We start from the raw sequence: 21,654 nt of genomic DNA, 5'->3' as shown, positions 1-21,654 counted from the left end.
GTTTTAATACCAAAAAAGAAGTGCATAAAACTCTGTAAAGCATCCTCTGTAAACAGAATATAAACGGGATTTACCAAACATACAGGAAAGTACAATTAACAGACCACAGCAACAACTTACAACCAACTCAACCTAAAAATATCTTGCGTACACAAAAAAGCAACAACGAACAACACATGGTTCAGATAGTCTAACTAGGTGTAGGCATGTACACAATGTGGTTCTGTTAATTGAATTACGTTAACTTGCGCATACACTCACCCTTTTTTTGCCGGTTTATAATTAGGCATTTGGTCTAGTATGTCGTAAAACTGCAAAACACAATAGAAAACAGTGTGTATCTACCAATAAAATGACCACTAACTTGAGCAAATACGGCATGTTATATTTGGAAAGTGGAGCAACATATGTTTGCTTCTATAGGAAGACAATCAACATAGCAAAGGCAGCTACCACTGTTGGTTACAGAGCTAAATAAAAAAGATAAGAAAACAACACTTTTAACAGGTTTCAAGAAGTCTCGTTAAAGATTTACTTGAAATAGACAGTATTTATGAGAGGCTAGTGAGTACTTGAAATCGTCAGATTATTAAAAAAACAGAACAATTTTGAGAAAATAAATGTATATATAACGCCTGTATATGCCTTGCTGTTAAAAGATGTAAGAAGCTACGAACTTGAATATGTCATTTACAGATTTTGTTTTATTTCATACATTTTAATAAAGGGTATGATGAGAAATCCCTAATATCTAATGTATTCTTTTACGATAATCATTTTTACAGAAATGACGAATACGCCGTATCCATGATACATATTAAACTGATGTATTATCTTTGAAATTGTCCATAGAAATTAGGGTTGAAGCGTATGTTTTGTTCTTTGTACTTTTCTTGACATTAATATTGATTCGTGTATGCTTTGACAGTTTGTTTTGTTTTGTATTAATTTGTCTAAAACATTGTTTATATGGTAAATTAAAAATTTTGATCTGATTTGTTAACGATATCACCAGGAACGGTAACTCCTTTTTTAATATCACTTAAAAGTGTCTTGAAGATTTGCAACAATTCACCGCAAGTGTCCGTAGTTCGACTGTTACAAGGCAAAATTTCTGTTTTCTAGATTTATCAAACCTAAATATATGTAAGCCAAGGATGTATAAACGCCTGTACACTGGTGGAGCTACATAACCAAAAGGGACCTATTCAAATCTATATTTACTCTAAAGTCATCTTTGCATGTGGAAGTTTGAAACCTTGCATTTCTTTTAGATAATAACTACAGAGTTCACGATTCCCTCCGGAGACTAATCGTTTTTCAGCCACGTATATCGACCCAGCATGAAAATAACACAATAGATATGGTGTGTCCGAAACATTTTCAGGATTAAAGAGCATGGCATATTTGCTGAACAATAATCAATAATCTTGTTTTCTTGGCTATAAGAAACTGTTGTGAATATTATGGTTAAAATATTTGTTGTAATTGTTATTATAATTCATCGATGGAGATGTCTCTTTTATAGAACCATGCATTATTTACATTATAAGTTGTGGGTTGGGTTTGAAAATAAACAATCTGAAGTGGGTTGCAGTAAGTGTAAATAAATAATCTTTACAAAAGCAGCTTGAAATAAATATCCTCAACCACAAAATGTGTCAACTGGTTTTGCATGAGAGATGGAAATTAATTTTTTATGCGGCATTGTCTAGAATAATTAAAATGAACCTTTCAATGAATTTACAATTTAAAAAAGTGGCAGTATTTTTGCATTAACAGAAAATCAAAACAAGTTTTACTTTAGTCCGATAAAACACTTAACGTTTTAATTGTATTGAGCTGCCAAAATAAATGAAAAGCAGTTTTACTGTATAGCTGAGGGTAGTCCACTATATTTTGGCGATAATACTATGTAATAAGCCTAAAACAGTTTTGAGAGAATGCATTTATTAGTATCAAACTAGTTCAGTAACCATCCAGAAAATGCTGTTCTACCGTTTGTATCACTATTTATTACACCCGAACCTTTGTAGGAAGAGTGCGCACGAACGTAAACACTCTCGCCCTTCGACACATGCGCAACAACTGTACCACTGACACTGCCTCCGGTACCATTGTTATAAAGATGGGTGGATCCATACACGGAATTATTGATCATCAACTCAAAAGAATGATATGCAGAACCCAGTCTTACAACCCACACGAAAACGTATGTTCCAGTCTTTGGACAGGTAAAAACGCCCGTATGGCTGTTATATCCACCACCTTGGTTTGTTTTCATTACATCAAATACCAGTCGGCGACCAACGCCCGGGCTCGTGATTGATTTTGACATGAAGGCGTAAAATGCAATTACTCTCGATTTAGGAGTTTCTGGACCAGTTTTACCACGGTAATTGACAATGACATCATACTGACCTGAAATTGTTCAAAACTGTTTTAGTTTGATTTGTTTAAATTTAGATCAAATGTAAACTGCAAACATGGTATTTGTCTTTAATGCATGCATCACGTTCACCGCTCAAGACTTTCGTATAAAAATTGATGCAAATAGTTAAAGTAAGCTAACAGAAGCAAACCCTGATACTAGTACTGTATTTTTTTCATTCGCAACTGTCATTTAATCAATTAATTATAATGGTTCAGTTTGATACACATAAATTGATCTCGATGAATATAGGTAATGTTAAATTACATTGTCCGTTTAAGTGCCAATCTTTGTAAGAAACAAGCAATTTAGAGGAATTTTAAAACATGACTGAAAAAAAACCCGCCGTTCTAACCATCATTTTTTGAAGTCACCTTCCTCATTAGTTAGAAATGGTAGGTCTTTCGTTTCTGTGTGTCTGGTAATTCGAGAAATCTCTGAATAACTTGTTGTTAGAATGATAGCAAAAAAGGAGTTACCTCACCTTATTTGTTAATTTATAGTGCATTTCAACCAAATTATATCTTGAAATACTAGAACAGAAAAAGGAAACGAATGTTATTTTCGTGCACCATTAAACATTTTGAACTTACAATTAATGTAAACATGAGTGGGTTTTTGTCATGTTTCACCACTGCCTGATTCGTAGGCAGATTGACACTTAAGTAAGTATCGATTATCTACATATTAATACTGCAAAATATCAGCTGCGAGTCACAATATGAAAATTGTTTCGAGTTATCGTATCGAACGAGTTCAAAAATGCTTTGAAATATTTTGTCGAGCAGCATTGTACAATATTAATATGATGAAAGTCAGATGATCGATCGATTTGATTGCATTTGACTCTGTGATTTTTATTATAGAAAGTTTGTTTTTTTCTCATCAGCAAACGGGGGAAAAGGTTTTTAGTTTGGGTCAGTCAAACTTATCAAAGTGAGTTTTAACGTTATGATAATTGACGGTCAAAGTTATCAATACAGAACCAACGTATTGGACTTCACACAATCTGATTAAAATTCTGACCTTTATTAACTTGCGTATAACGAAATCAGAGAGATATATTTTAATTAGATTGGACGTCACACAGCCTTGAAATGCGTTTAACAAAGAACTCATTAGAGTAACGGAGGAAGAGGGACCACCGACAAATGGGATTATCGTGGAGTTTCTATTGTGATAAATTCTTGACTGAACCTCCCTATTTGACGGTATAACAACAACGCTCAATTATATTTTTTTACATGCTGGTTTCTATTGACGACATTATCTTCAATAAACTATAAAATTGAAGGCACTTTCCCGTTCATTTATCTTGTTTTAATTTCGTCTTTCGTCTTAACAGTATGGCTTTTCTAAACCCAATGTAATAGTTATACACCGAGGGATAGGTGCGTCTGGATAAGAAACCCCGTCGGCCGGAGGTCGGAGGGGTTTCTTATCCAGACACGCCGTATCCCGAGGTGTATAACTAACTTACACCCCATTCTGAACCCTATATTTGTAAACATTGATTATTAAATGAAAAAAAAAACAAACAAAAAAACGATAGCATATTTATTGACAATATCAAACCAAGATTTATAAGAATATGTTTTTATTACATGAAACCCCACTAGTAACCTTTCTTTGGTTATCTTCGTTCAAACTTTGACAAGTGAGTATATTTTACAAATGTCAAGTTGTTTTGCATATTCCCGTTAAATCCATGTGCTAATATGGATAAGCAGGTCAAGGTTGACTGTTTCGTGTATTCTTATTAAAAACAAAAAAAAGGGTCATGCTCCTGGTATACAGTTGTCAATATGGACGGGTATAAGACGGACGACACCTTGTTGCAAGCGTTGGATTTGATAGAAGAGTTTAATAAAGGTAATCATAACTGTATTTTATATCTTACGATTTTATCAAAAACAAAAGCCCCATCCCTCTTCTCGAGAATAAACAAACATTCATATTCGAACATACTAAGGGATAGGTGTGTCTGCATTAGAAACCCGACTACCAGACACGCTCAACATATAATATTTAATATGGAGAAACTCCCTTTTTGGGGGCAATCAGGGGCTGATCCAGCCGGGGGTTCCAAACTCGAGAGAAAAAAAGGGGGTCCAACCATTCAAATGCATTGATCTTTTAAATAAAAGTCGGGTCAAACCCGCAGAACCCCCAACCCCGGATCGGCCACTGGGTAACCGGGGGGAGGGTGGTCCGGGAGTAAGAATCCCCATTTTTTAAAAGACCAATGCTTAGAATGGAGACATATGACTAGGATAAAAAAAAATGCCTTCAAGCAAAAGAGTATTTAAAGGATTATTTTTGTATTCCATATAGATGCTTATTGGAATTTCCTAAAATGTGTTTTTTTAATATCATGAAATAATTTGTAGTGAACACTATTAGTAATTTCTTATGTTCATGCTATTTAAAAAATAATCAATTTCTATTGTTACGAATAACAATGGACTTTGTTTGCTGGATGTAGAAGCAGGGGTTTCCAGAAACCCCGCTCGTCACACCCTGTGGTCAAAATCCATTGTTATTCGTAACAATAGATCTATTCAATTTACACTTGTTTCAGAAATAGAAACTATGGAGTATAACAATAGAACTGGGGTGTAACGATGAATATGTTGCTATCGGGTATTACATATAGTTGGATAAGCGCTGAGAGTCAAAATTGATACATTTATTATAATGCTTTCCCTTTGCAAAATCTGCAAAACACGATTAGTTTAATATAACCTACTAGAACACACCAGTGACATCGCGGGTCTGTGACTGAATTTAAGTACATACGCCTTATTTTCAGCCTGGATTTTTAGTATTCGCAGTGCCATTTGATAAAGTCATGCTGATTATAAGGTGCAAAGTTTTCTCTGCTTTCAAAATCTTTCTCATGTATGAATCCGTCCTGATTTTCTTACAACAACCGGAAACTACTTGTAGATTTGTTTAGTCAATGGTTGAATTTAATAGTGTCAATCCCTTATAATGACGAAGTTCAGGTGTTATTATGACCCGTGTATATAGAAAATCCTAAACACACCATTTAGTGGTGCGCTTGACAGATGTACATATTAGGTAACAGGTAACAGGTACTATTGGTATTGGTATCGGATTCGACCAGGAACGTGTTTATTATTGGTAATATTAATTATGTGGACAACAATAGGGTCTGGAATGGTGTTTTTTTAATCAACACTATTGTCCTATATTAGTTACATATAAAGTTGAATTCTTTGTTTCGTTGTTTTCACGTCATGCCGGCTAACAAATTATACCTCGTTATTTTAGTAGTATAGATATATAATGTGTATAATATTATCATTATATCAGCCATTAGATAATAACCATGAAATCACAAAAATACAAAATCAAAAGCTCACGTAAATTTTATTTTGCGGCGAAGCACCCCATACCTTTTTGAAAAGGTTTTTTATTTGTTATTATGTTACTTTGTAGACTTTACCAACATACCGTCCGCTGTTCTGCACGAGGTCGTCGCACCTGCAAAGGTAATCATATAAAAGACCACAATCCAAGAAATCAACATGCTTGTTAGAGACATAACGACTGAAATATTCGTCGTGATCTACAATGGAGCAGCTTTTATACGTATGATATTCAAACCTGTAATGTGACTTTTGCGTTTTTATGCTATGAAATTTGAATCTGCGAAAATAGTAAAAAAATATTTCCATCTTGGTCTAGTATAAGCAGCATGTTGTATACTAGTTTTTCGTAAACATGACTATTCTTGTAATATTTGCCAACGGACTTGAAATTGTCTAAATTGATTGAATTGAAGGGCCAAAAAGTAGACATATGTATTCATCTTAAATGTTTATTAAATCAAGATGATGAAATTGCCAATAACACAACTATCTACCAAACAGCAAAAGTCTTTAACTGAAAAATAAGGTCATACTGGATAGGGTTGGTCATTTTCGTTTCCAATAGGCTACCTACGGACACCTTCAAAGAGTAAAGTGGCTACAAATGCATCCCTCCTGCAAATACTACGCGGAAACCCTAGGATTAGCCTATAGAAACCTTCATAGAGTGGAAGCGATTGCAAATTTATTCCTCTTGCAAGACCTAAATGCAAACCAAGGTTAATACTGCCTGAAGTTAGAATATGTTGCATTTCTATGTATTTAACACTTCCGTTTGTCAATGCCTTCAACAACAGACGTTTCTTTACAGCATCAGCTTGTTGTGCTTCTTATTACCATTTTGTATTCTTATCTTTCATACATTTCTGTCAATATTAACTAGTCTGATATACATTAAATGATATTTGGTTTGGAGAACCATTTTTGAAGTTTAAAACCTCAATTTTAGGTTTTTCTTTCTTTGTTAGTTACATTTTGATAAGGTTTGACAAATTGAAATTATTGATAATGCCCTACATATTTTTCTAAAGTTGAAAAGATCAAGGAAAAGGTTCTGGCGTCAACTCTCATAATACGTACATATATTTATCTATGATTCAGCAAAACATCCTTTGGCAACAGTTTTTAGCATTACAGTTATACTGTATTATGCTTTTGGGTAAAAGGTAATGTTAAATGAATGAAATTCTGATATATTCGGTGGATCTCTCCCGTCTCTCCGGCTTCATCCGTCGTTACAAAATGACCGCCTCGATATATCCGAAATAACAGTTGTTATAAGTAGCATATTTAAACTACTATTATTGAATAATCAATAATCAATCACTTGAATAAGAGTAAGAACACATTAAAGAGGGTCTGGTTAGGGTCCTCCATTTCAGTATTCATTAATTTTCTAGGCCATTTTTCTCTATTCTCTATACTTTTTGTCCATTGTTCTCTATTGTTTGTATTCTAGCAACTCTTTATCCTCAATTCTTTTTTTTTTTGTCCATTTTCCCCTATTCTTTATATTTTTTGCCCATTATTCTCTATTCTGTAAACCCCCATCCACACCCTCATTAAACCAGTAAAAAATTTAGTACACGGTTCATTCGTAAAAAGGCTAAGGCTAATACTCATATCACAAGGAGGAAAAACCATTCTATTTTTTTTAATACCCATGACGTGGCTCGGTACTTATACATCCCGCCATTGTGTTATTGTGCTATGGTCAATTTTGAATTCTTGTCTTTCATGTTTGCTTATGTACTTTGTCTATATGCCATTTTGTGTTTTTTTTGTTGAAACAGTTATTTGTTTTACAGTGATTAAGATTATATTACAATGTTGACTGCTGTACCACAAATTTTGACGTTTTTACCTATTATGTCTGTTTGTTTGGCTCACAAATTATTGCCAATATAATGGAATTTAATGCGACTGTCATACAAGTGAGAGGTTTAGCTAGCTATAAAACCAGGTTTAATCCACCATTTTCTACATAAGGAAATCCCTGTACCAAGTCAGGAATATGACAGTTGTTTTCCATTCGTTAAATGTGTTTGACCTTTTATTTTGCCATTTTATAAAGGACTTTCCGTTTTTAATTTCCCTTGGAGTTCGGTATTTTTGTTAATTTACTTTTTAATCACTTTCTAACATACCGTTACATAGTTAACTAATCGAACTTAGCTATCCTTAAGAATATACAATGTCAGACACTTGCCAGCGACAAAGGTGCGGGTCGGGATGTCAAATTTCAAAATTTCAGTAAATAGTTTTGAAAACGAAAATTTTAATTGACAAAAATTGCTACTGCAAGGTTATTGTAATGGCAAAATCATCAACCGAAAACAATTGGATTTGGCCGCGACCATTGTATATTGACTTAATAATACCTTTCAGTTAAACTTTGAAGTAATGTATATGCAATGTGCTGATGTACTGTTTACTCGGATAAACCCAAGATCTGATACTAGTAGCTAGCGAATTAATTATACGTGTTTCATCTTCCCGAAGACTGCTAGAAGTGTCTAGCATTTTTCTCACGTCCAGTATCGTTTATGGTTGTTTGCCTTGTTTTGAATTGTTCTCATTGCAAAGCAAGACACCATCTTCTTCCTTAATCTCGCTGTGATCAATGATACGATGATTAATGCAATAGGCATTTTATAAAATGTTTATAATAATAATTGTTTTATTTGTCTGAATGATTTGTTTTTAGCGAAAGATGTAATTCACATAAGCATATTGTCGACTAAATGTATTAGTAATATAATATTATGAGCCAAAGATGGTAATTTGAGTTATGAGATTGTTTTAGGAAATTTGAATTGGATTTAAAATTAAAACCATAAAGGCCTCATGATTAAAAATCAAAATTACGGATGCACACAGAAATATTTTTATGAAATATATCATTCTATATGAATCTATATGCAAAACGAATGCATACGTACATTATCTAATAGTTAATGTAACATATATATGAAAGTTTAACGTTATCAGTCATATTAATACAACAAGCCCTCCCCTGATTATAATTGGATTTGATGGATCGATTATGTACAGTGAAGTGGGCGTGTATGCGCCTTCCTCTGCATGGATATATAATTTCATTATCTTATATACGATTATGTTTCAAAAAAAAAAATCATTATATGAGCTGCGTCGGATAGAAATTGACCTTATATGCAAATAATGGATATCAATACATCTATTAACCTATTTCGGGTTGAAAAATCTCTATGCAAAGTCTGTAACTGTTTGAGGAGTGATACCACTATTGTTTTCCCCATTAGTCTTTGTTAAATTGGCACTTTTCAAAAAATTGTTATAAGAACCCTACAAAACAGACAAAAATTCATCTTTTATTTCCTATTTCAATGTTCCAAAATCAATCAAAGTCTTATACATGTACATGTTTACGTGCACTTGCATAAGGTCTGTTTCTATCCGACGTAGCTCAACTGTTAACATCCCTCTTCATTTTAAGATCATCTCGCGGTTTGCGTTAGCTAAATTAAGATTTATTTAAAAATAAAATAAAACGATTGGGAATATAATTTATACCTGTGCAGTACTGAAATCAGTTATTCTGCAATAATTCTTGTATAATTTGCCTATTAGGGAATACGTTTATATGATTGGTCGAGAGAGCTACCGGTAGTTGCTCTTAAAGTTATTTATTTTTCGATAGACGTCATTGACGGAACTACTTTTGGTAACCTATGTGAATAAGAAGGCGGCGATGAAAACACAAACCAGCTCGACTTTAAAAATATGTATTTTCACTTCGCGTTTGTCGTTACATTACATAATAAACACAAAACATCCATTTGAATAATAATAAGATATTTTTTATTTTTTTTTATCAGAAAGCAAATTTCATAGAATACATTAATTGCGTTAACAAAAAAAATATATGTATGCGCTAGGCCAGTTAAATGACACAAATATACAATTTACGCGTGTTAGAGGTTACGGATGGGGAAACTAAAGAATTGTTAGGATTAAACGCCTTTTTAAACGAATTTATTGGGGTATAAACTAGACCATGTTACTAACAAACATATCATAAAATTTCTTCGGACCTTATATGCAAATGCATATCAATACATCTATTAACCTATTTCGGGTTGAAAAAATCTCTATGCAAAGTCTGTAACTGTTGGAGGAGTGATAACACAATTGTTTTTCCCTATTAATCTTTTTTAGATTGGCACTTATCAAAAAATTGTTATAAGAACCCGTCGGAATTTTATTTGTTTGTGAGTGAATTAGTCCAGTTTATACACCAATAAATTTCTTTAGAAAGGCGTTCAATCCTATAGTAATCTCGGTTTGCATCAAATAAGACATCGTTTAATCTTGCGCTTTTCATCTACAAAAGACTCATTAGAGACACTCGAATAAAAAAACTTATAACGGGAATTGCCAATCAGACTTGAAAGCACAACAGACCCCACCATCTACCAGAATACGACTCAATCAGAAAAAAAACATGAGGTACAAACAAAGACAAACATCAACGAATAACACATGATCCAGGTCGTTTGGTTCGGTGCAGGCATGCAATGTGGTGGGATTAATTAAATCAGTGGTACGTGCGCAAAAACATCCCTTTTTCTTTTGAAGGTTTATTGTGTGTTTAAGTTTACGACATACGGTAAAGTATGTCGTAAAACTAAAACTCATAATATAATAGAATGAAATGGATTTTTTTCGTTTTTAGTTTGCACATTTGTATTAAATTTTGGATATTCAAAATTGTGGCCTAGGAGCATCTCTGAAGAGACATTAATTGCCGAAATGCGCATCTGGTGATTTTTAATTAGTACTATTTATGTTATTTTATTCACAAAATAAGGGCCTTGGGAGGGAATATAACACATAAACAAAATGATTATAAACATCTACAGAACCACTATATATGCAAAACCTGTATTGTGTAAATACTAATAGGAGCACACTCTTGAGCAAGGAAAAAGATACAACCCATTATTAGAAAGCGGGACCAAAATGTGCTTGCTTCTACAGGAAATCAAATAACATGGCTAAGGCAGCTTAAACTGTTGGTTGGTTACTGCCGCCCATTGAAAAAATCAGAACAACACTCCTAACAGGTTTCATGAAGTCTTATAAAATTCAATTGATATTGGCATTATTTGTGTGAGGCCAGTAAATATGTAAAATCGTCTCATCATGAAAAGAAAGAACAATTTTAAATAGTTCAGGGTATATCAAGCCTGTACGCTTTGCAATATTTCAATAAAGGGAAAGGATGATAAATACCTATATATCATTTTTTTTCGAGAGAAACAGTATATTTAAAGAAATGATAATTAAATCCTCTTATGGTACATTCTGTAGCCGATTGATAATTCGCAATCTCCGATTTCTTTTGGTATGTATACTGAAATTTAAAACACTCATTTTGCTTCTTCGTCATATTATTATTCTTAGGTCAACCTAAATGTTTTGTACATAATTTTAATATTAAATGATATGTGGTGTAGTTGCCAATGAGATATCAATCCACAAGAGACCAAATGACGTAGATGTAAGCAACCACAGGTCACGTACGGCCTTCTTTTGTTCACGACATATGCGATTACGATTCAATAATAGCGAAATTTTGTTTTTATTTGATTTGTTTTCCTTTTTTTTTTCCTTCTTTCCAATCGTTTATGTTCATTATGATTTTTCTTATATTTTGGATTTTAAGCCATAGAATATCTTGATCATAGTAGATTAAGTACTATCAATGATTCATTTTTACCTCAAAAATGTTTAAATGTCCTACAAAATAAAGGATTTTACTTACTGTACAAGGATTTGATTTTTCCTTGAAAGTGCTTCATAAAACTATCACAACCTTGAAATACAAAAGGGGTGACGAGGAACAATTCTTCCTTAAATGTAATATTAAGAAGAAATTCAGGATAAAACAATTTAATAAGTTTGTTGAAGATGACGAATTTCCCCAAACAGAAAATTAGCATTGTAGATTGAATATTAAAATAGCCTACAAAATGAACGATTTAACTTAATGTATAATGATTTGAATTTTATTGGAAAGTGCTTCATAAAACTCTGTATGAATGATTAAAACCACGAGATACAACAGGGTTGATAATATATAGTTTCTAGAGAAGCCAGGCCTTTCAAACAATATCCGACAATGTATACGTGAAAACGAGGAACAAATTCTTCCTTCGATCTAATATTAACAAAAACATTAAGAATAAAACTATATTATAAGTTCGAGATGATGAATTTCCCCAAACATCAGAAAATTATTAAACCTTGTATCTATAGAAAATGTGAAACTACTGAGGTCCTCTATGTAACTGTCCGTAGAATTGCGAACAGAAGCGTATGTTTTAGTGTATATTTCTTTGCATTGATCAAGTTCATGTTTACCCTGAAATTTTGTTTTGTATAAGTTTGTCAAGAACATAATAGATATGGTAATATAGATAGTTGATCTAAATTGTTAAAGATATAATCAGGAACGACGATAACTCCGTTCGTCATGTCTTTAAATAAACTCATCATAGATACCAATTAAGTGTTTTCAACATTTACAACAATTAACCAGAAATCTCCGTGCATCGACTATTGCAAGGCACTGTTACTGTTTTACCTTGCATGGCCTCATAATTTAGGGGCAGTCATTGTTCGTAAATCTAGTCAATTGAATTACCTTTAAGAATATACCCAATTGGTTCATTTTGAAACTTGTAAATTCACGGTCTAAAAAGATTGCACTATATATATGTGGTGGGTTAAAAGCGCTATCTTGATTCACCATCAACAGGAATAGTCAAACCAAAAAACATGAAAGCCAGGGATGTATAAAAACTTTAAAACTAGAGTAGCTTTATGACCGAAAGGGACCTATTTACATTTATATTTACTCTTTAAAGGTCATTTTTTTATATGGCAGTTGGAGCCTTAGTTTCTTGATTATAACTACTGAGCGTATGATACCTTCGAAAATAACAGTCTGCCAGCAGCGGTATCTATCCGGTGCTATTAAAATCAAAATAATAAAATAAATATGTTGGTGGCCGTGACACTTTTCTGGATTAAAAAGCTTGACATATTTGCTGAATAATAATAGACAATATCGTAATCTGAGCTAAAAGAAACTCTTGTAAATATTTTGAAATGCATTTATTCAAAACAAACTGTCTAGTTTAGTAACCATCCAGAAAATGCTGGTCTGCCGTGTTTATCACTGATTAATAAACCCGCTCCTTTGTAGGAAGAGTGTATACGAACATAAACACTATCGCCCTCCGACACATGTGCAACAACTGTTCCACTGACGCTGCTATCGCGATTGATGTTATTAAGATAGGTTGATCCATATACGGAATTATTGATCATTAATTCAGTTGAATGGTATGCAGAATACAATCTAAGAACCCAAACAAAACATAAATCCCGGTCTTTGGACAGGTAAACACACCTGTATGGCTGTTATATCCACTACCCTGGTTTGTCTTTACTACATCAAATATCAATCGTCGACCAACTCCCGGGTTCGTGATTGATTTTGACATAAAGGCATAAAATGCTATTACTGTCGATTTAGAATCCGAAGTTTCCTGACCAATTTTACCACGATAATTTACGGTGACATCATACTGACCTGAAATTGTTTAAAAGTTTGTTTTTTTTTTAATTTTAATTCACATCAATTTGAAATCTGCAAACATGGTTGTTTTCTCTGATAAACGCATTACGTAAGACTTTCATATAAAAATAAATTAATGCAAATATTTTGTCGATTATTCGATTATATTTGACTATGTATTTTTTGTGATCGTAAAATGTTATCATTAGACTAATTTCATGTTACCGACTTATGATTCATGATTTTGTAATTTTTCGACAGGTTACCTACTCTGTGGTAGGACCTCCTCGTAGCCTGTCAGAAAGGAGTATCTTTAAGAAGTTAAATAAACCATATAATCGGTGCAATTAGGGGGAAAAGTGTACTGTTTTCCGACGACTTGTGTCGTGTATAGAAAACATAAAACAAAACGTTTTCTCCCAAAATTGTACCGATTATAAGCTTGATTTTACTTCTTTAAATTGCTCATACTTCAGTGACCGTGTACCAAAGACTAGGTAACCTGTTGAAAAAATATAACCCCTGCAATGCAGTTTTTTTAGAAGCTGAGCGCCAGAGTAATAGAGGCAGAGAGCCGATTAAGTGTATACCCATGGAGTTTCTATTTAGATATTGCAAGTTACTTGTATAAAAACAATACAAAATAATCATTTTTATTTTGCCATTTATAGAGCTTTCATTATGCTATAAATTGAAGTTGCGTTAATTCATCTGGTTTTGATTTCGTCTTAATTAATTATTGACTGGTGCTACATATGAAGTAAGACATACTAGTTCGAGAGCACTGGATATACCAGTTTAATCGGAGAACTCGATATGATCAGATTGCGGATTGTAAAGCTTTAGTTGTCCAATTTATTTCGAGATGTTCGTCTTAGCATATTCTGAGTGGTTTCTGTTTTGAATGAGTATTGTTTGTGATCATCTAGACTTAATGTACTTACCGTCTGCTGTCCGACAAGAACTCGTCGTCGCACTTGCGAAGTTAACCATATAAAAGGCCACAATCCCAGAAATCAAAATGCTTGTTAGAGACATACCGACTGAAATATTCTAGCGTGATCTACAACGAGACAGCTTTTTAAACGTATGATATTCAAAACTATAATGTTACTTTTGCGTGTTTATGATATGAAATTTGATATCGAGAAAACGTGGGCAAAATATATTCTTGTTTTAGCACACACACCGATTGTATATTTCATAAACACGTTGTGCCCCTGACTATTCTTGTAATACTTGCCAATGAACTTGAAAATATCCCCAATTAATCAAATTCAAGGAGCCAAAAAGTAGCTAGCTACCAAAGACCAAAGGATATTAACTGTCACTGAAAATAAGAAAACTCTATGTAGAGTTACCTTCCGTTATCTGGATGATATTTTTGCGTTAAAAAATCCAGAGTTCTCTGAATATACTACCGAAATTTACCCAAACGAACTTTCTTTAACTAAATCTAACATAAACAGCAGTAGTTGTCCTTTTCTAGATTTGGACATTTCAATCTCTAAAGGAAAACTCCATACTATAATTTACGACAAAAGATACGACTTTTCATTCCCTATTGTTAATTTTCCTTTTTTAGACGGCGATGTTCCTTTGGTTCCATCATACGGTGTTTATATATCCCAACTCGTTATGCCCGCGTGTGTAGTGATGTCACATATTTTAACGAACGTAATCAATGCATCACTGGTAAATTATTAAGTCAGGGATTTCGTTACCATAAATTACGTAAAACTTTTACTAAATTCTTTCATAAATACAAAGATTTGATTAGTAAATTTGGCTGTACCTGTAGAAAACTGATTAAAACGGTATTTCACATCCTAAATTTTACGGTTATATTGTACTTAAAGCTCGGAAATCACTATGTGATCCGTGTAAACTCATCGAACCTTTAAACAAACTTATTAGTAAATGTTATCTTACCAATGTTGTAATTAGATCTTTGCATATAGTTTACATTGGCACTAATATCAATTTTGTCATCAGCAAATTAAAACATAACTAAATTTGTATTCTTTTCAAACGGGATGTATAAAGACACACCCACGTTCATTTTGATCTATTAAGAGGTTAACTCCTAGCTATCCTACTGCCTGTCGATACTTTTATTTTTGGCATTGCACTGTCTTCTTTGACTGTCCATGACGTTAAAATACTAAATCCCTGGGATGTGTTTTAGTTGATTTTAGTCTCTGATGCATGATTTTTTATTATAAATTGTTTTTGGCTTTTAACTAGCTGTCAGAAACTGCGAGTACTCTCAAATCGTACTTTCTTGTTTATTTGACCTGTTGATACTAATTGTAATGCTTTTTTGTTATTTAATGTTTACTTATTCAGGGTTATATCTGGTCTATATACCAGCTTTGATATGTGTTTGGTATTACTATAGATTTTCACGTCTTCGTACTATGAACATCAAAACTATTTATTTTGTAAAAATATTTGCTTTCTCCATTTGAACTGTACACGTATACCTAACAACAAAATTATTTTCATTTACCTGTGTTGAAAGTAATTGCAAATGGCTGATATTTTTGTTCAAGCATATTGTGTTTCTTAAATTGTTTCACAGCGGTATAACATGTTACTTTAATTATTCTTCCCTTAGTTGATTTATTTTGTATTTGCATTGTATTATAGATCAAATTTATTTGTTCAGTGTATGTTCACTGGTGTTAATATGTCTTTTGATTGAGTTAAGCCATTTCAATTGATATTTTAAAGTGTGTCTTTCTATATTGTGATGTTACACTATTGTTTCAGATAAGGGTGAAGGTTTGGTACCATTAAAACGTTTAAACCCGCTGCAATTGTTTGCCCTGTCCTAAGTCAGGAATCTGATGTTCAGTAGTTGTCGTTTGTTGATGTGGTTCATAAGTATTTCTCGTTTCTCGTTTTTTATATAGATTAGACCGTTGGTTTTCCCGTTTGAATGGTTTTACACAAGTAATTTTTGGGCTCTTTATAGCTTGCTGTTCGGTGTGAGCCAAGGCTCCGTGTTGAAGACCGTCCTTTGACCTATAATGGTTTAATTACTTTTATAAATTTTGACTTGGATGGAGAGTTGTCTCGTTGGCACTCATACCTCATCTTATTTTATCTATTAGACAAATTTTTACCCATATACACCTTCAGTAGTTATGGTTGCAAATTAATTCCTCTAGCAAATCCTAAATATAGGCCCTGTGATTAAGGTTACTACTGCATGAAATTAAATGGGCTGCATCCTTACTACCTTGAGTAGCGCTTAACGTATTTAAAACATCCTGATAACAATGCCTTCGACAAAACACACCCGTATATCACCAGACTGCTGTGTTTTGCTGTGCCACATTGTATTTATAACTTGCATACATATCTGTGTTAAGATTTATATCTGATATGATGTAATGATTATTTTTTTTTTGATACATTTTTATATGTTTCATCTCTAGTCATCGGTTTTCTTGTTTTGTCAAAATAAATAGGCTTCAAGTAACGATATTTAGCGAACTATTGTCAAATGAGAAAAACAAAAACAAGTGACTATTACCAGAATATGGATTTTACAGAAGTGTACATTTAAAGACATGCATGTTAAGTTTTGAGTTTGTTGTTTTGCATTTTAATAAGGTTTGACAATTTGAAATTATTTTTCCACATTCACGATAAAGGTTCTGATATCAATCATAACACGTAAACATATATCTATGATCTAGCCAAAATGTTGTGATGTAAAGTTATTTAAGTATGTTTAAGATCATTATCCAAGTTGATCCCTTGGGAACAGTTTTTGTTTAAATTTGTTAGGACCAAGACGTGCTTGCTTCGACAGGGAGCTAGCTATCATGGCAAAGGCAGCTAGATAGCACTCAATTGGTTGGTTACTGTGAGCTCAAAACATATCAAAAACAACACTGCTAACAGGTGTCATGATGTCGTATTATCATATTATGTATTTGGGAGAGGGCAGTAAGAATTTATGATCTTCAATATATCAGTTTCCGGGTTTTAGTTCTAATGTCTAATATATTTTTAATTATCTTTAAGAGAAACAATTATATTGACAGAAAAGATTCTAATAACGACTGTTATTCAGGAAAATAAAGTGTTAATACATTTGAGGAGAAGGTAGGGCGTATAACATAAAAGTAGCAAATTAACAAACTAAATAGAACGATGTCCCTCTGTTTCTGTAGAAATTTTGGATTGCCTTTTTGTACAATCTTTTTTATCTGTGTATCGCCTAATATTCTAGTGTTAGTAAATTTTTCGTAGATATAGTTAATTGAATTAATTTTAAGAAAATACCCAATTGGTTCTTATGAAAAGTTTGTTAATTTCTGATCTTAAAAAAGTAAAATGACAGTATTTATTTGCTGCGTACAAAGCACTATTCAGGATTAAGCATCAACAGGAACGCTCAAACCAAAAAATATGAAAGCCAATGATGTCTAAAACCTGAAAACTTTTTTGGCAATATGACTAAAAGGGGTCTATTTTTATCTGAATTCAGTTTAAGGCCATCTTTGTATGTGGAAGTTAGTAGTATTTACTACGTATACTTGTCTCGTGATACCATAGACTAACAGCGCTTACAGCAATGGTATTTATCAACTGTTAGTAAATGAACATAATACAATGATAACTAGGTGTATGAATCATTTTTCTGGATTAAAGAGTATTGTATTTTTGCTAAACAACAATCGATAATCATGTTTTCTGTGTTACAAGAAACTATTGTAATTGATTGTCGTAGTTATCATTAAAATTCATCCAGTGAGAGGGAGGTCGCTTTTAGATAGTTCTGCATTGTAGAACAAAAAAAAAACCTGATAGCGTTAATTGATGCTGGTCAAAACAAGTAATCTTTATAATAGCAGATTGAAATAGATATATTGTCCCATAAAATGTGTAAACTAGTTATGAATTTAAAATGGAAATAAAGATTTATGCGGCATTGTCTTAACAAATGCAAATTGAAACTTTCAATGATTGAACAATTAAAAAAACAGATAGGGCCGAATTTTTGCATTACAAAGAATACTCAAACTAGATATTTTATTTGTATAAAAAAAACTGAATGTTTGAATTCTGTTCAACTTTCGAACTAAATTTAAAGCAGTTCTACTTACATCTTTGCTGGCCAAGGATTATGATCCGCATCAATCCCACCTGTCCTTCTCGATCGCGAAGAAGGGACTGGATGGTAAATCTTGGCTAGCAAAGATGTACTACGCAATAGCTTAAGGTAATCCACTATATTCGGGCTGGAATGCTACGTTATAAACATCAAAAACATTTGAGAGAATGCATTTATTTAAATAAAACTGTCTAGTTCAGTAACCAACCAGAAAATGCGGGTCTGCCGTGTTCATTACTATTTAATTTACCTATACCTTTATAGGAAGAGTGCATACGAACATAAACACTATCGCCCTTAGACACATTCGCAACGACTGTACCACTATCGCTACCGTCGGTATATTTGTTATAAATGTAGGTTGATCCATACACAGAATTATTGATCATAAACTCAAAGGAATGATATGCAGAAACCAGTCTAACCCACACGAAAACGTATGTCCCATTCCTTGGACAGGTAAACACGACTGTGTGGCGATTATATCCACCACCTTGGTTTGTCTTTATTAAATCAAATACCAGTCGGCGACCAACGGCCGGGCTCCTAATTGATTTTGACATGAAGGCGTAAAATACAATTACTGTAGATTTAGAAGTTTCTTGACCATTTTTACCACGATAATTCACAGTGACATCATATTGACCTGAAATTGGTTCAAAAGTGTTTTTATTTTTATTTTTTAATTTACCTCAATTGCAAACTGCATAAATGGTTGTTTTCTGTAACGAATACATTAGGTTTTTATATGAGAATACATGCAATTATTTATAGCTACCTAACTAAAGCTAAAACTGATATTGTATTTTTTTAGTTGCAACTGTGATTTACTAAGTTTTTTTACGAAACTATTGAAGTTTATACGTAATTGACCCCGATGTATATAGTCAAGGTTATACTATATTAGCGTTTTATTCAGTTTCGATTTTCGAGTTGCCTGCATATTGATACAGTAAAATATCAGATACGAGTCACTTTATGAAGATTGTGTCAAGTTACTGTAGTGAACGAGTTCAAAAAAGTATTGATATATTTTGTCCATTAGCTGATATTGTACAATATCAATATGATGAAAATCCGATAATCGATCTTTTTGATTGATTTTGACTGTGTTTTTGTTGGATAGAAACATTTACTGCACCAGTAATTCGGAAGATAGATTGATCAGTTTGGGTCAATCAAATTTATCAAAGTGGGTTCATACATTATGAAAGTCTTTGACGTAAACAACACATTGATATGCAGTTTTGGAGTACTCAGGAGAGTAATAGAGGCAGTATGAACACCGAATAATTGAAATACATTGGAGTTTCTACTGAGATTAATTTTTAGCTGAGCAATTTGTTGGTAAAACAATAATACTAAATGGTCATTTTAATCTAGCTTTAACATTATTTATAATATGATACAAAATTACAGGTCGCACTCCCGTTAATTTATCTTGATTTGATTTTGTCTCAATTACTTTAAATGGTTCCACATATAAAGCAAGACATACTTGTTAGAGAGCACTCGATATATTAGTTCAATAGGACCACTCGATATTATTCTATCAGATTGCAATTGGGAATGGTACAGCTTTAGTTACGAATTTATTTCGTGTTGTACGTCTTAGCCTGTTAAACAGAGTATATATAGGAGAACCGATACATTAAATTATCGTAGAGTTTCTATTGAGATAAACTCTTGACTTTAATATTGTCGGAATAACAACAAATATAAATAATCATATTTATCTAGCTATTTTTCATAGCTGAATTCATCAGCAAAATGTTACAAACTTGAAGGTCACACACCCGTTCATTCATCTATTTAGATTTCGACTCAATTGATTTGATTATCAAGAAGACTGGTGCTTCAACTAAATGAAGACAAACCAGTTCGAGAGCACTTAAAATTCAGTTTTATAGGAGCCACTCGATATGATTCTTTATCAGAATACAAATTGTAAAGCTTTAGTTTTCTAATTTATTTCGTGCTGTCCGTCTTAGCTGTTTCGGAATTGTTGCTGCTTTGAATTAGTATTGTTGGTAATCATCTAAACTTTTTACCTACTAACCGTCTGCTGTTCGGCAAGAACTCGTCGCACCTGCGAAGGTTACCATATAAAAGACCACAATCCCAGAAATAAACATGCTTGTTAGAGACATTACTACTACAATATTTAAACGTGATCTATAATGGAAAAGCTTTTTATATGTATAATATTCAAAACTATAATGTTACTTTTGCGTGTTGATGCTATGAAATTTGATACCCTAAAAAAAGGTGAAATATAGATTTCCGACTTGGTCCAATACAAGCAGCAATTGTTTATTTCATAAACATGTTGTTCCCCTGTCTATTCTTGTAGAATTTGCCAATGGACTTGAAACTGTCACCATTGATTAAATTCAAGGGACACAAATTAAAAGTAGACTAATAAAATATAATGCATTTACCTTTTATTAAAGACCAAATTACATTAACTGTCACTGAAGAATAATTACATTCTCAGTAGGGGTATTTTATTTTTTTCGCTTATAATAGGCTACGTATGGACGTATGGTATAAACAAGACGGAACACAAAGGCTTTACCAGTAAAACCTTCAAAGTGTGGAAAAGGCTAGCTTATTCCTCTTTATCCTAAATGTTAGCCCTATAGTCAAGGTTATTACTGCCTAACGTTAAACTGGTCTTTATTTCTATATCCTTGCTACATATAGTGGCGCTTGACGTATTTATAACTTCCTCGTGTTAATGCATTCGACAAAATACACCCTTTACATCACCGGCAGCTTGTATTTTGTAACGCCATTTTGTATTTTTTAAATTGCAAACATATCTGTGTCAAGAGTTTGCTGTCTTACATTTTAATAATGATTGACAAATTGGAATTATTGAGAATGCCCTACATATTTTCCTAAGGTCCAAGATCAACGAAAAAGGTTCTGGCATCAAGCATAACCAATACATTTTGTATATGTCTATGGTCAATTCGCGGTTTCACAACCTAAAGGAGTGTGGATAATTTCATTGTCTATACCCCAAAATGAAAATTACGACGCGTCATTGGTTGAA

The 21,654-nt window shown here is 32.9% G+C and overlaps 2 protein-coding genes and 1 pseudogene across 2 annotated transcripts; all 3 read right to left on the bottom strand.

Moving 5' to 3' along the window:
• Nucleotides 1-1,941: 1,941 nt before the first annotated feature.
• On the bottom strand, nucleotides 1,942-6,012 carry LOC127705032 (complement C1q tumor necrosis factor-related protein 2-like). Its single transcript, XM_052209280.1, has 2 exons — nucleotides 5,912-6,012; nucleotides 1,942-2,421 (listed from the first exon to the last, which is right to left on the bottom strand). Exons 1-2 carry the CDS (start codon nucleotides 6,000-6,002, stop codon nucleotides 1,964-1,966), a joined length of 549 nt encoding a protein of 182 aa, XP_052065240.1. The 5' UTR covers nucleotides 6,003-6,012; the 3' UTR covers nucleotides 1,942-1,963.
• A 6,965-nt stretch (nucleotides 6,013-12,977) lies between these two features.
• On the bottom strand, nucleotides 12,978-14,546 carry LOC127705029 (complement C1q-like protein 4; annotated as a pseudogene).
• A 4,205-nt stretch (nucleotides 14,547-18,751) lies between these two features.
• LOC127705033 (caprin-2-like) lies at nucleotides 18,752-20,745 on the bottom strand. Its single transcript, XM_052209282.1, has 2 exons — nucleotides 20,653-20,745; nucleotides 18,752-19,239 (listed from the first exon to the last, which is right to left on the bottom strand). The coding sequence occupies exons 1-2, from the start codon at nucleotides 20,741-20,743 to the stop codon at nucleotides 18,785-18,787; spliced, it is 546 nt and encodes a 181-aa protein (XP_052065242.1). The 5' UTR covers nucleotides 20,744-20,745; the 3' UTR covers nucleotides 18,752-18,784.
• Nucleotides 20,746-21,654: the final 909 nt, after the last annotated feature.

Source organism: Mytilus californianus, unplaced genomic scaffold (genome assembly GCF_021869535.1).
Source record: "Mytilus californianus isolate M0D057914Y unplaced genomic scaffold, xbMytCali1.0.p SCAF_6, whole genome shotgun sequence".
NCBI lineage: Eukaryota > Metazoa > Mollusca > Bivalvia > Mytilida > Mytilidae > Mytilus > Mytilus californianus.
Note: the sequence above shows the minus strand (reverse complement) of the source record. Positions and strands in the feature narration are given on the sequence as shown.